The 15,581-nt window shown below is 37.7% G+C and overlaps 1 protein-coding gene across 5 annotated transcripts in view; it reads left to right on the top strand.

Moving 5' to 3' along the window:
- The first annotated feature begins 953 nt into the window (after window positions 1–953).
- Window positions 954–15,581, top strand: part of LOC105916470 (ninjurin-2) — a 43,974-nt gene continuing 29,346 nt past the window's right edge. For 3 of the 5 annotated variants that reach the window (XM_036149278.1, XM_036149276.1, XM_021309395.2), the window contains exon 1: window positions 955–1,221. In XM_036149278.1, the coding sequence (XP_036005171.1) occupies window positions 1,126–1,221 (96 nt within the window). In that variant the 5' untranslated portion in view covers window positions 955–1,125. Of the gene's footprint in view, window positions 1,222–15,581 lie in introns of all 5 variants that reach the window. The other 2 variants (XM_036149279.1, XM_036149277.1) reach the window with 2 other exon arrangements.

The raw sequence follows: 15,581 nt of genomic DNA, 5'->3' as shown, positions 1-15,581 counted from the left end.
GACAGCTGCTGGTTACCGTGGAGACCAGACACTGGCTGGTGGACAGGCACTGCTGACTCTCCTGCTACTTTGGCTTAAATCTTCTCACATTATCTAGTTTTACATGTATAACTTTACACATAAAGTCATTTTGTTGCTTGTTAATGGAACTTTACAAGTGAAAAATCATGTATTTTTGTGTAGCTTAATTTTTTATGTTAGGATATTTGCCTTGCCTTGTTCAGTTTCTGCACTATTTTGAGCCATGTTTTTTTATATATATAATTTTTATGAGCGGAAATACCCAGAGAATGCTTTGTATTTCCAATATATTGCGTACTAAAGTTTCATTATAAAAGGTCAGAGCACAATCTACAATGTTGTCAGACCACACATTAAAAACCTCATCACTGAGTATTATCACCCATCAGTTAAGGCCAACGATTTTGTCATCAGTACTTGTGTACTACTAGTATGCAGGAGAGAAAATCTACAGCACAGTTTTTCTCCAAAGATAAATGCAGAAAGTGCCAAGTTGTAAACAGGTTACGGACGTAGATGTTTCATACTAGGTATTTGTAAAGAAAAGACATTTTAGCACAGAAAATCATATGAAAAAATAAGAAAAAAAACTTTCAACATTCTACTTTTTTAAATTTATGGTTTCCTTTTTATTCTCTTAAGTTCTGCTTACTTTCTGTCAGCAGAAAGTGAGCGGTTTGGCACAATGTAAATCAATAATAATTGAATAAAACTTTGTTCAGTTCATACGTTGATAATTTCAAATATTATACATACTTTGGAGAATTGTATTTATTTTTACATTTTTTTAGGTATTTTAAATATGATTGTGTTTATGGTTTTAACAAGCTAAAATAAAGATAGTGCAGGGCTAAAAGACAGAAACAGAGAGATAGTAAAGTGTGAATCAGTGAGAGGAGGAGACCAGGATGGACTGAATAAGCCATTTGTTTGTCCCTCTGTAGTCCTCTCTGGCCTTGCTTGGTGCTTAGTGCCTGGCGTCCAGGGTATCTCACATTCATAGCGACCCTCTGCCATTGTTGCATTAGCTTTTTCGCTGCTGTGAGAGCAACACTCAACCGCGTGTTTCACTCATCTTGTCGGCCGCTCGCTGCAGGTCTGGTGATGCAGGGACTGGGGAAGACAGAGAGAGGAGAGCAGGGCCGTGACATCGACTTGGCATCGATGAGATCAACCATGCCCGCCAGTGGCCCTCTGCAGGTTAGTGTGTCTCGAACAGATGGAGCAAGCTGGGTGAATAAGAGGGAGAAGGGGGCCGAGACAGAAAGAAGAAGTTTCCCTGCTTTGCTCTGTTGTGGGCTCTGCCGCTTCACTCTATTCTCTCTGTTTACACTTCCCTTTCCCTTTTCTCTTTCATCTCCGTTGTGTCGTCCCTGGCATAGCTGTTCCTCTGAATCACTGCTCCGGTCTTGGCTATGCCACAGAGCTGTGGTATGTGCAGCGTAAGTGAGAGCTGAGGATCAGAGGGTTGCTGTTTGGCTCTGCGGGGTTTAGGGTTTAGGTTTAGTGTCTGGACAATGTTCCAAGACAAAGACGTGATCACAACATCCATCAAATATCAATTAGGACCAGGGCGCAAAGGATAAAAATGGGTTCTAATGTAACCATTCTAGGCTGTAGGAGCAGGCACTCACTAATGGCAAGAAAAGAGGGTCACCGATGGGCTGATACAAAGGAGGTCAAATTTACAGCAGCAAAACAGCAAACATCTACATCTTTGCCAAAGTTGGTATTTACTCAAAAAAAAACAAAACTGCTGTTTGGAGTCAAATATTTGTTCCAGGGCACCTTGAGGAGGACATAATTATCATAAGTGGCAAGAGCCAGTTTCATTCAAAAGTCCAAGATGTAGAGTTTTCATGTCTGATTTTTGTAATGGTTACAGAAAGTAGGTTTTTGTTTCATAAATATGGTGATTAAACTTAAATATTGTAAGTAAAAATAGATTAATACAAGGGATATACGCTTTTTCAAATATGCTATAAATAACTGGAACCTGTTGTGAATGCTGGTTGTCTTAATTTCTTCAACTCACTGAACTATTTACCTAACTCTTACAAATACACAACCAATTTTCAAGAGTCATACTTAAGAGACTGTGAAACACATGTGAAGCATGTTTCATTCATCATTGTTGCATTATTGTCTAACTCTGGCAGCGGATGATCCAGCATTAATTCTTCATGGAGCCACCTCAGAGTTTATGTCAGATTTAATTCTGATGTCCTTATTTTCTCCTGTCCATTTTTATTCATAACTGTTCATTCTGAAAAAAAAAATGTTCAAGCTAAAATTGTCACAATGTTTTAATGTAATTATGCATTTTCCTTTGGTAATGTACAGCATTGGTTGCACTGCTGCCTTGCACCATGCAGTTTGTATGTTCTTCCCATACATGTCTGGGTTCCCTGCAGCTAGCTTCACCAGCTTCCTCCCACTGTCCAAACATGACTCTTTGGTTAATTGGTCTCTCTAAATTGATTGTCCCTTGTCTGTGTCTCTGTGTCCCCACCTCTTGCACCAAAAACAAACAGACAGTGACTGGTTGGATGAATAATGCAGTGTTGAATTTGTGCCCAACATTGTCTGATTGGTTTACATCTACAAAAAAAAAAAGAAGCAATTTAACAAGGGTGTGTTCACTTTTTTGGATTCACTGAAACCTGCCAGCCACCAATCATTTAAACTGAAAACACAGTTAAACTAAAACAGATTTTCCAATGTTCAAATGAGTCGTACTTAAGGAACGAAACTTATTTACTAATGTAAAACATGCCTCCATATCCCACTTTAGTAAAAACATGAAACATTGTCCTATGTTGCATTAGTAACCAGCTGGTTCTCGCAGAAAATAGCAGCTTAACGCCTCCAAAAAACACAAATAAGCCGAGAACCTTTTGGTCACAATCTGCAATTACTTATGGCTCAAGCAACATATGGCTTTGCGATAAAGATGTGCGGCCAAGTCCTCACCGCCATTCCTGGTGGCCTTAATATCTGCCAACAGATGTAACGAGAGCAGCAAGCTGAAATGTCCATGTGGGAGGAAGCATCTGTGGTATGGCAAAACATATATCCTGTAAACACGGACTGTTTGATACCTCGGTCATGCAACTCATAGCAACCAAAGGGGTGCTACTGTATCCATAAAGATGTGCTTATGTATATATGTAACTGTACATGCTAGTGACAATGTGTAAAGAATTATAATTGGGGTATTTTAGACCCAGCAGTGTACTGCGGTTAGAAGTGGTTGACCTATAGGTTTAAACCTTTGCTAAACCTTTGCCATTATTTTTGTTTTATATTATTTTGTAATGGCAAAAACAGTTTGACCATGTGTTACTAGTGCTATTGTTTGAATTTCTTATTTATTTAACCTGGTTTGAATGCTGTGCTGCAATTATGAAGCATTTGCACTTAACCTTGAATCATGTTTGGTTGTGACCCAGCAATTACTGCATAATATGGACTGAACTCGGGATATTTCATTTCGTTTTATGAGTTTCTCATCCGTCTGCGTGCAGCCATCATGATGAATCTATTTCTATGGTGTGAGGGTTTAGCACCTCTAAGTCACCCTCTATGTATAGAGCATATCAGCAGGGTGTGGAGTGCTGTTACAGACGTAGAAAGAATCACATGGGCGCTCAAAGCACGAGAGTCAAGTTTCAATGTTAGTGAAAGAGCAAACTCCGAACACATTCTTTATGTTTTGATGCTATACCGCGCTTTATATCATGTTTTTTTTATCTGTTTTTGACAACAGATACCGTTAAATTTACTTTTGACATTAAGTGTAAAGATGGTATTTAAAGCATTTAGGGTCAATTACACGGATGTAGACTTAATCTGGAAAGAATGTTTTTTTAGATCTTACCACTCATGGTCAAACGATTAATCATTGCCTTCAATAAAAATCCCCTAGAGAAACCAAGTAAGTCTACTTTAAAAGCGAGAGTTATTAAACTGCAGCTTTAATAAAGCATGGCATTGTAAGGATCAACTTATCAGAGATTGTCCATTAGTTTTTGAAAGCACGGCATACAAACTTAATCTTTTGCCGGAAATATCTTTATGAAAATCTGTATCCAAAGATAAATGTTTTAGCATAAAATTACAAGCATTGTAAATGTCAGCAATCCAATTGATTGTTGATCCCTAAAAGTAGTTAAAGCATGATCATATATTAGGGCTGGGCAACGATTAAAATTTTTAATCGCAATTAATCGCATAATTTGCCCGATTAATCATGATTAATCGCATTGTATGCGCAAACTCCAAGAATGAATTCAAAAGTAGTGTAAAGAGCACTTTTATTTTAATGTTCTGCTGCAATATAAACAAAAGTGTTGTAACATTTGTAGCACTTATCTTATTTTATACTGGATATTTTCAACCCATCTATTGAATTTAGTGCACTAGTTGATCTTTTCTACACAAGAGAACAGCAGCACTGCAGCCAAAATATGGCCTTTTTTGACCTGCTGTATATTAGCCAGTCCCTAAGCTTGATGTATCATGAGACTGTTGACCTTTTGGGTTTTGTGGTTTTTATTTTATTATTAGAATTAAATAATAATAATAATAATAATAATAATAATAATAATTTTATGTTCAGTGTTTTTTCGCTAATACACCTCTTATATATATCAATCCTTATGTAATTTTGTCTGTGTTGTGTGCACCTGCCTGTTGCTTTAATCCTATAAATTTCCCCGTCGTGGGATAAAAAAAGGATTAGCTAATGTTATCTTATTTTAAATAACACTTTTTAATATATGTACTGGGTTCTTTCAAGGTCTTAATTACATGTTATGTGTGGGCTACAGTAACATATGATAGATAAAATCTACTTTGAAAGTTAACATGAACTGCTGCTGAAGATGACCACTGATCTACCTGGATGTTCCATGGAGGACTGAAACGCCTCAGTCAGAGACGTCTGTGGGTCTGTCGGGGCAATGACAGAAGTTTTGTCTCCTCTCTCCGTTTCTGTGGCTTGACGTTTTCATATTTTTTCACGTGCTTAGATAAATTTGTTGTGTTTCCACTGAAATTAACCGGCTTTTTACAAAACATACAGCTTGATTTCATTTACGGTATTAAAAAAAGCCAAACGGCTTTCCGCTGCTGCGGTCTCTCTCAGCTGTTTGTGTGTTAAGTTTGTGTGAGAGCTGAGTGGGCGGGCCAGGCTGAGCCTGCGTGCTGATTGGCTGGCGCCGCTGAGCCATGTACGAGAGGGGAGGGGGAACACCAGAGTGCTGCCGTGCCGTGACACAGCGCGCTGCCGTCATCGCGCGTGCTGACTTACACTGACTGAAAGCATGTGAGCAACATGCGTTAATGCGCGATAAAATAAATATCGCCGTTAATAGTCTAATGAATTAATGCGAAATTAACGCGTTAACTTGCCCAGCCCTATCATATATATTTTCCCCTAAATCCCTCAAAGGAGAAGGCTTTAATGTTTCTAAAACAAGTCAATGGAAAACACATTCACAAATACTATTGGTTTTACACAGAAGATACCATTTAAAGGTGTATCAAATGTGGCAGATTATTCCAGAAAAATTCTTCAGGACGCAGATATGTTCTTACTCCGGCCCTCATGGCCGGTACTCTTGGAAACTAGAGAGTCCTACCTTTCCCACAACCTGCTGCACACTTTTTCTGACACGGTCAGGTGATGCAATGTCCGTGCGTAATGGAGACAGGCTTTCACTTTACCAACAGTTCGCTTTACGAACTGCTCCAGGTGGCTCTGTCAGATGCAGAAGGAGTCCTACGATGGAAATCAGCATTTTTATTTCACCAGATTCCCTTAAATGAGGCGAAAGACGCATTTGGCCCAGTTTTGGCACATTTGGCTAAATTGTGCCAAAAAGCTCTGCCCGGCAAACTGCCCACTAAAAGCATTGTGGATCAAACATGCTTCAACTGATTCAGTCCAGATTTGCTGCAGGTATGGTAAAGATGTTGGTAAATACAATCTCATGTGTCTCCTGGGTTCTCAAAAGGACTTTCATGGTGTTTTAAATGGATCAAAAGGTTGGGTCACCCTCTGTACTAAATGATGAACTAAAAAACAAAACTTTTGGCAAGACTCAATTTATTATTATTTTTTGGGGGGTTTGTTGGTTGATATGTAAAACAGACATTGTAACAGAACCATATTATTTTTTGTCTTAGATTTACACTGATACCAAAATTGATTGGATTTAGACCTGATCATTACGGAGCTATTATTGATTTATTTCAGTTGTGTATTTTCAGGCAGAAATCTCTTTGGGCTTAAACAAGTTTGAAACCATTTGACAGGAACCCTCCTGAGGTAGTTTCCTGAACCTTCTTTCACCCTTAAAGAACTGAGGTCCCTCATAAGTCAGTGTTGATGTACAGTCCCTGTCTCTACTGTCAAGGCATAAAGGCAACTTTGACAGCTAAAATCCCAGCAGCCCTTCCTCTATGCCAGTGAAGAGTCGGTTCTTAAATTTAAACAAGTTTGAACTGGTTGTTATGGGACTTTGTCAATGGATGAGAGAACAGGGGCCTCTGTAGCGCAAGTCTGTGCAATTTAATAATTAGTTTCTCTTATATGTGTTATCTCTCTCATGTTCATACCTCTTCCATCCCTAAAACATGTTGCAAGCACTCTGCGTGTGTTAGTGTGCGTTTTTGTTGGTCTAACCCCCTCTTGGCCCCAGCAAGTGCAACATTCTGGCAGTGGCTGTAAAGTACAAGAAGGTGTGTGATTGTCTTTGGGATTCTGGGAACTTTTATCTCAGCGCCAAACGAGCCTCATCTTCAAATGAGACGAGACTTTTCAGGTGGTTGTAATGGCTGGATGTTGTGAGACAGGTTGGATTTGATTTTTTATTTTTTTTAACATGCCTCGCAAAAATGACTCATACCTACTGTCATGGTTTTTATATGATTGAAGTTACAAATAAAAACTTGAATGTATTTTTTGGGATTTTATGTAACAGACCAAAATAAAGTGGTGTGTGAAGTAAAAGGATGCATGGTTTTTTAAACCTTTTTTGTGAATAAAAATCTAAAACGTTTATAGCTTGCATCTTCAGTGCCCCTTCAGTGCAACCAAAATGCTTTTAGAAGATAATTTTTCAGTGTGTGATTTGAATGCCTCCGAGGTTTGGTAGAGAACATTAGTGAACAAACAGCAATATGAGAACAAGAGAAGGAACACAGCAGGGAGAAAACTTAAAGCAGGGTTAGACACTGGTGGAAAGTAAGTTAGATTTCACCAGAAACAACGGCAGCGATCCATTGGCTGGGATTGAGGTCAGCGTTATGGAGTCACATCAATCAGACGTTAGTGGCGCTAGCAAAAAAAAGACATTGACTGCAGTTGAAGGTGACTACCAAGAAAAACACAGTCTGAATGTGTTCATCGGAGCTGTCAATGCTTTATTTTTGTGTAGCATTTTAATTTTATAAAGGTGCTCCTTTAATAAAAGCACATTGAGACCAGTACCTCTTCTTTTCCTTTGGGAAATGCACCAGATGGATTTCTTGGGCTCATAAAAAAGCAACTAAGTAACTGTTACTAACAGTAAAATTTCAATGTGGTACTTTTACTTGATTAACATTTTACACTGGTACATTATTTTTCTACTCTTTCCACCTCGGGGTTTAGATGATAAAACAGTACTGTGCACAGTCCAGTTCCTCATCTTAAACTAGAAAGAGCATAACCCAAACTGCTAACATGCAAAACACTGTGCATGGTAGAAAACCGACTCAGCTTGTCACCCTGAGCACACAGCCACACTCAAACATGGCGGTGGCAGCATCGTGCAGTGGGAATGTTTGTCTTTGATAAGGCACAGGGAACCTCAGCTGATGGGAAGATGGATGGATCTAGATAAAGGAGAATCCAGGAAGATAAACTGTTAAAAGCAGCAGAAGACTTAAGAGTGAGGCAGATGTTCACCCTTCAGCAGGACAAAGACCCTAAATGTGTTAGAATGGCTTCAAATTCCAGATCTAAATGCAATCTTCTTCAAAGGCAGTCTCCGAAAAAAGTGAAAATGTAGTTTTCTAGAGATTTAAGAGACATTCCTTAAGACAGTTGTAGCTGTGACTGAAGCAAAAAGACGGTTCTACAAATTATTGACTCGTGGAGGTTGAATACATCTCCAAACTACATTAATTTTCCCTTTATTATCTATTGCATAAAAGCCCAACAAAATAAATTGACATTTATCTAAAATGAAAACATTCATGAGAGATAAACACTTTTGAACAGCACTTTAAGTAAAAGACATCAGATCAGTTTATATTTCAACAAACGGATCAGAAAAAGGCAAATTAGCAGCCACCATCTGGGAACAGTAAAAACACACCCTCAGATAAATCTTCATTTCTGACCCCTTGCTTCATTTTTTTTTTTACTCGTTTTCCCTGCAGTGACTTAAAAAATGGAATTAAAAATGATATAACTGTCAACACTTGACTCCACCCAGCTGCATTCATGGTGACCACTTGGGATTCCTCCCAAAAATGGTAAATTTGGAAAGTAACAGAGAGACACATGTCTGGTGTGCGTCTGATTTCATAATTTTCCTCTTAATCAATGTTAATCTATACCCTGTGCCTCTTAACTGTCCTCTTCACTTTTATATACTTACAAGCTTAAATATTTATATCCTTCCTGGTATTCCTGGTTAAAAGCCTCTTATCGAGTTGCATCTTAATTAAACACATTTTTTTCAAATATGTATGATATAATATGAAACTTAATCGGAAGAATAATATTTTTAAAATACTAAATACTTTTCAAAGTTGTTTATATTTGCTAGAACAACCAAAATAAGAGGAGGTGAATTTTGTCTGAAAATCAGCGCTGATGTTGCTTTTTTACAGGAAATATTAACCAAAACAAGTAAAACATCCTGTAGATTTAGAAAATAATTAGCAAATTGGTCCATGATTAAAACTTTTAAATTAAGCCCACCACCCAACACAATGGCCACACATATATGGGAGCTCTGACGTCCCATACTCCCATAGGCTTGTTATTAAGAACTTGTCTGGATAAAAAGCTTATTGAAAGTGCCTTAACATTATGTTGCATAGCTGTGCTAAATAGAAGCCTATCCGCTATTTAGGTGATGCCTTTTTATTTAAACTTTGTGCAAATCTGAAGATAGGATCTCTCCACCTGTCGGGAATCTTTGCTGTCATCATAGGATGCAGAAGAAAAGCAGGTAAGCAGCGCCGTAGATGCGCCGTGCTCATTTTAGCAAAAGAGGAGGAAACATTTAGAATCGCTGCAGCTGGATCGTGCACCTGGGAAGGTTCCATCATATCACAGCTGATGCTTTTCCTTTGTAACACGCTTTCTGTTTGTTGTAAGATATCAAGTTGTTTCAAGTCAAAGGGAAATCATGAATCATTGGTGCTGAAGTCCGAGTAAAGCCCAAAGTCCTTTATGGTTTAATCAAATTGAGTCTAAAGCCAATCAATTTGTGACTCAAGGCCAATTCGAGGTCACACATCTGGCTGGTACAGTCTGCTCTTAAATTCGAAAGCTTCACCTTTACACTACCAAACATAATTATTGTCATTGAGGCCAAATAGTTCAATATTTGTCTTGTTTGACCATAATACCTTTCCTCAGAGTGAATTTAGCTGTTCATTTATATTTTAATGAAGTTTAAAGGTCTCAATTTAAGCCTCGTAGCTTTTTTTTTTTGGTCTTCCTTTTGTCTTCTTTTCTCATATCCCAGTCCTACGTCTTCCTCTTCACTCTATCCAGGGGGCATTGAGTGTTTTCTTTTCATTTCGTGGGGGGAAATGACAGCTGACAGGATGAATTTGAAGCAGCTTTAAGGAAGTTATTCAAAAAGTAAATCTCAGTGTTTGGAGTTTGTATGGGCCCAATAAAGCCAAGATGACTGATATGAGATTCAGTCCAGTTTTTAATTAAGTTTATTTATATAGCGCCAATTCACAACACATTTCATCTCAAAGCACTTTGCCAAACCAGTTCTATCAAATCATACAGGTTAAATACATTTTCTACCTACGTAAACCAAGCAGATCGCATCGAGTCATTGACTTTGTGCGGTCACTCCTCCTGGATGTGCACGTAGCCACATTCGCCTTCACTGTGTGGTTGACTTTGCCCCAATCCTTCATATTGAGCATTCAGCAGTGGAGAGGAAAGCTCCCCTGTAGCAGGACGAAACCTCCAGCAGAACCAGGCTCAGTGTGATTGACCAGAGATTAGAGAAGCACTGATCCAGGAGTACTTTCTATGTGAGAGAAAAGTAAAAGAGTAATGACAGTGCTAACTTTGTTGGAGCTGGGATTGTGTCATATATGGACAATTTAATCATGATCATCATGTTCCTGTCGCCTCCCGCTCCTTCTTTCTCGTAAAGTCGTCTTTATATTGTGAAAAAAAGCAGTTATCCAACGCAGTTATTGTCACCGCAAACCCTCTTCTGCTTCCTCTTGGGTCGGTCTTAGAATGTCTGCCTCCTTGTTTTCAGCTAGCGACGGACTCATTCTTCTCTCTGCATGATATAGTTTATGATGACAGTGATGTCAAATTAAATTAAGTGGCTCCTCGGAGTGGAGAAATAAATCACAACAAGCAGAGTTTGGGCTGAGAGTTTTGTGCAATGATTTTGCATCTTCATTCACTTGTTTCAGTCGTGCTCGCCAAGAAGCAGCAAAAAAAAAAAAAACCCTCTTTGTAACGCCCGGGCTGGCTCGCTGGGACAATAGTAATACTCAAATATGCATGCACACACCCATGCAGATGCTCACAAATCATAAACCCACCCTAGGACTGTGAAGCCTGAGTCTCTCATTCTCTGTCAGTCTTTACAAAGGCATTTTATGTGAGTCTACATGCACACTGATCTCATAAAAAACATTTTCTTGAATATATTTTTTCCAGATAAATACTTTTTATGCATATAAAGTGGCAACGCATGTGTCGTAGTTTATGATACGAATACAGAACGTCCTCGTTTCCTTTCTGAACCCGTTTCGTAAGCAGTGGCACAAAAATGAGAAGTGAAATTTATTGTAACTGGCCTGCAAACATGCATACTTTACACACAAGCCTGTAAAAGAATTTGACCTCAACTTTCTCTATGAAATATGTTGCTTTCCGCCAGGTTATTGGCCAGTGTGAGGCATGTGTTTGTGTTAAGACTGAGGTCACGCAGAGGTAAACACAGACCTCTTTCTATCTGTGTTTCCCTGCCCTTCAGCAAGGCGGTTAGGTCACTGGATAAGACAAAGTGGGTGTCTGTGGGAACAAACCCAGACCTGGATTTTTCTGCTCCGTCCTGCATATGTGTCTGGCAGCTTTTGTGTCCATGCATGTATGTGCAGAAGTATACATACACGACCAGTCGTGTAAGTTTGTGTTTGAGTTTGAATGGTCGTGCCCAGTCTAAGAGAAGAGCTGAACATTGTCTTTGGCGGCAGGTATCATTTGCAATGAGAGGTGAAAAGGGCATAATAGAAACAATGCAACTGTAAAACTGCTCATATCAGTATGATTCTTATTTAACAAAATATATAATTATTCAGTGGGCTCACATATATTCTGATTAGGCTGCATCAAGTTAGAACTGATAACAGAGGACTTCCTGTAAAGCACCTCTTCGTATAGGTGTCTGTCCAATTGTCCATTTAGTTATCCACAATAATAAATCATAATTTTAAAAAAATATTTTTTGGAGGCTTTGCAGAAAGACAGTTGTCTTACCATCATATTTATAAGGTTACACCTAGGAGGGATATTATAGATGGCTCTGTGTCACTTCTCTCCTTTGGCACCAGATGTTGTGTTTTCATCCATACTTACCACTCTCACTCTTTCATGTGAATGTACTTAATCATGCCATGTCAACTTATCTCACATAGTAGATAACTATTTTCATGAGATCTAGGGATAAATAACCACAATAATTGTCAAACCTAACTAAACACAATACATTTGAGTTGGGTTGTTTCAATATTGTTGGAAGGTTCTGTAATATACCCCAATTGTGGTTTTGATCTATATATACACACACACACACACCATTCGGTGGTTGCTTGGATGAGCAAGTGGTTACTCGAGATGGGTAAGAGTGAAACTACTTTATGATTATTAGACTATCCCTTTTCATGCTTAAAAGGTTAGAAAAGTTTTAGTTCACGAAAAGGGTAAAACTGCACAAGTGGAATTGCACAAGGACCAGTATGAGCAATAGGACTAGCCATCCTTACTTACTAGCCATCCTCCAAACTTATCCTACTAACCCCCTGATGATATTGCTCAGGCTGAATCGACTTTAAATATGGAGGTTATCATTCATCAGTAATTAAAGCAGTTTCCTCAGCAACACCAATACTGAAAACAACAGAGCCCACAAAATGCTATATTCACGACAGTGCTTTCACATGGAAAGCAAGAAGCAAGTAAGATTATTAACAATACCACAACTCCCCCTGGACCACCCTCCCCAAATTGACTTTTTAACATTTGTTAAAACAAATGTTGAAAAGTCAATGGTACAAATAGGTTTATATTAAAGTTTTGTCGGAATGTGCTTCAAAGGTGCTTTTGATCAACAAAATGGTCTGACATGGCCAAATGTCAGACCATTTGCTTGCGCTAAGTTTTGGGCTAAAAAAGTAAAATTTTGAGCATATCTTGTCAGGGCTAAATCAAGGAAAAAACACTGGCCAACCTCACATAACCAGAAAAAAAATGTCCATCCAGTGTTTAAAAGCGAGAATTTATAACAGCTACTTTTCTAACTTCCTGTAGCGGCTAGCTCAGTTGTTATGCTAGCGTTAGTTTTTATGTTAGCACAAACAAGTGTAGATTAAGCTATGTTTTTTTTAATAAACATGTCCTCATGTATTACAGTAGTAGAACTAAATATTTTATTTGTATACCTTTTTATATACCAGGTTTAATTGTATGATGGTAAAATGATGTTTTGAGTAGAGTTTTAGCTAATAAGGTTGCCTAAGATTTTTGCTGGCATATTTTTGAAAAAAAAAATAAAAAAAATCCCAGAATTAAATAATATTAGCACTAACTGGTTCAAAAAGGGAAAATAGTTGCTTGCAATGATGAATTCAAAAACAGTTATCACCAAATGTTATTTAGCAATAGGGTTAAAAACAATAAGGCCCATAAAACCTTACATCTGATTCAAGTTTACAATAATAGCACTGCTAATTTTAAGATTTAAGATTTTTAGCAAATCTGTTTTTGTGACAATAAGTCCACAGTTTTTAAAAGTTGTTGGAAAGATATAAAGCTAATAGAAAAGTAGGGCTAATAGCACGATTCTTAGATTTAGAAGCTTGTGGTGAGATTTCTGAAACAAAAGTTCAACTAATGTGACATTCTAAGAATACTGAATGTTACTTTTTACCCAAAAAATAATCACAATTTGATGTACAATTACAGTTTGATGTCTTGTGCTTCATCTTATCCCTTCTTATACAAGCTTTTAGATACTTCTATTGACTTGGGGTTTTGTTGTCACTTTTAGTTTCTGCGTTCATTCTTACTCTTTAGTTGTGTCTTTTTGAAGCTTTTTCTCATTTCTTGTTCCATTTCTTGTTGTGTTTACTAAGTTCTGTCTATGAATCATTTTCTCTCAGCTCATCCAAATAGCTACTGTGCATGTAATAGTTATACTCACTTCTGCTTCATCCGCAACAATCAGCCTCTCCAGCATTTAAGTGTCTCTGCTTAGTGGCTCATTTGTCAGATCCTTCTGTTTTCAGCATGGCTCCTTCTCAGCTCCTCCATTTATTTTTCAAAAGTTTGCTTCCTCATTAAAGTGCATCACCTTGATTCTACCTGCCCCCTGCTTCTGTTTGGGTCCAAAAAATTTACATAAAAAGACAAATTAGACCAGCTAGAAAACGTTATTAAACATGTAGCAGTACATGCTTTGATAGTTAGCTCTTTCAGAGACAAATTTCATTTGTTGAAAAGCTGCAAGGATGTATTTGTCCATGATTGGATATAACTGATCCAATGACATAGTGTAAAATCGTCCAAATATTTAAATATGGGGCAAAGCAGGAGGGAAATGTTTTTTATTATTTGCGGCTCAGGCTTACATCATCTAGCCTCTGTCAATGAAGCCCCTCACCGTGTCTGTGGTGCTGATGGAACTATTGTTGACTCTATCACATGAGATCAGGCCAACTGTGAAACAAAACCACTCTATTATTAATTGTTCTCTGCGTGAAACAATAACAGAATTGGAAAGGTCATAAGTTCTTCTTTCTCTCGTGGTCCGCAACCATTGTCTATTCATGCCTTCATGACTTCAAAAAGTATCACATTATGCTGGTTGAAAAAGGAAAATGTTAACAAATGTTACAACAAATGTGAATTATTTGAATTATGTCTAATGACCAATGAAAACCATAAAGTTTTTATGATCCCAATAAAGCAAAGTTTTTTGTGCAAAACACATCCCTGTGCAAACATATCTACATCTCATTTATGAGCCTCTGTGAACCTGAATAAATAGCCAGACTAAGATATTCAGTTACCTCTTCTGTTCTGTACTAGTATGAGTGTATAAGAATGTGACCTTTACACTGAAAACAAACATCCTCAGCCTCTTTTGGGCAAATAATTATATATGAGTACAAAAGGATTGATCAAGCATATTAAGCAACTGAAGCCACTTAACATTAGGCCTCCATTATACATATTACTGTAGCTCAAACTCAGCCTCTACAATGCTGGAATGCTGGGACCCTGTTAGTGAACTGGTATTAAAAATTCAGTACTGCAGTGCTTTATTAAGCTGAAATTTAACTATTTACTGGTCACAAGATCTTTGGTATTTGAGATAATTATGCAAATACAGTAAATATTAATATTAAAAAGAAATATATAAAAATAAACAGAAACATGCATGTTACTCCTCGAAATCCCTGATATCAGACTAATGTTGCATTTAATTTGCATTTAAAAGTCTTCTTCAATTTCCAAGTTGGAAAAGTTAAGACGTCCCATAATTCCCAAGATAGGATTTCTGACTAGAGCAGTAAAAGACTCCTTTTGTGCGTAGAAACAGTGATAACTGAAGTAATAGTCTGTCAAATGGCTCTTCTGATGGTTTTTATTTTAATAAAATCACTTAAACTTTCATGAAAATAGGTGCTTTAGTCTTTGAATGCATAATGTTACACATGATTTGTGGAGGACCCAAATGCAGGCTAAATGGAGGCCAAGTTGAGTTAGAGCCAACAATGTACAAGATTCAAAAATTTGACCTGAAGTTGAAACTAAAAAATAATTCAAAAACAAACCAGGAACATGGAGGGAAGACGATGAGGAGTAGAATAACATGGGGAAGAGTAGAACAGTATTGAGCCGCTGAACCAGCAGTGACTAAAATAATATAAAAGGAAATAAATGCTGAGGAGAACTGATGAGTGGAACAAGTAACAGATGAGACTAATGAGTAGAGTGGAGGAGGGGGACAGAGACAATTAAAGAGAATAAATGGCAAGAACTAAACAGAGCAGAAACA

This window comes from Fundulus heteroclitus, chromosome 17, assembly GCF_011125445.2.
Source record: "Fundulus heteroclitus isolate FHET01 chromosome 17, MU-UCD_Fhet_4.1, whole genome shotgun sequence".
In the NCBI taxonomy this organism is placed as follows: Eukaryota; Metazoa; Chordata; class Actinopteri; order Cyprinodontiformes; family Fundulidae; genus Fundulus; species Fundulus heteroclitus.
Note: the sequence above shows the minus strand (reverse complement) of the source record. Positions and strands in the feature narration are given on the sequence as shown.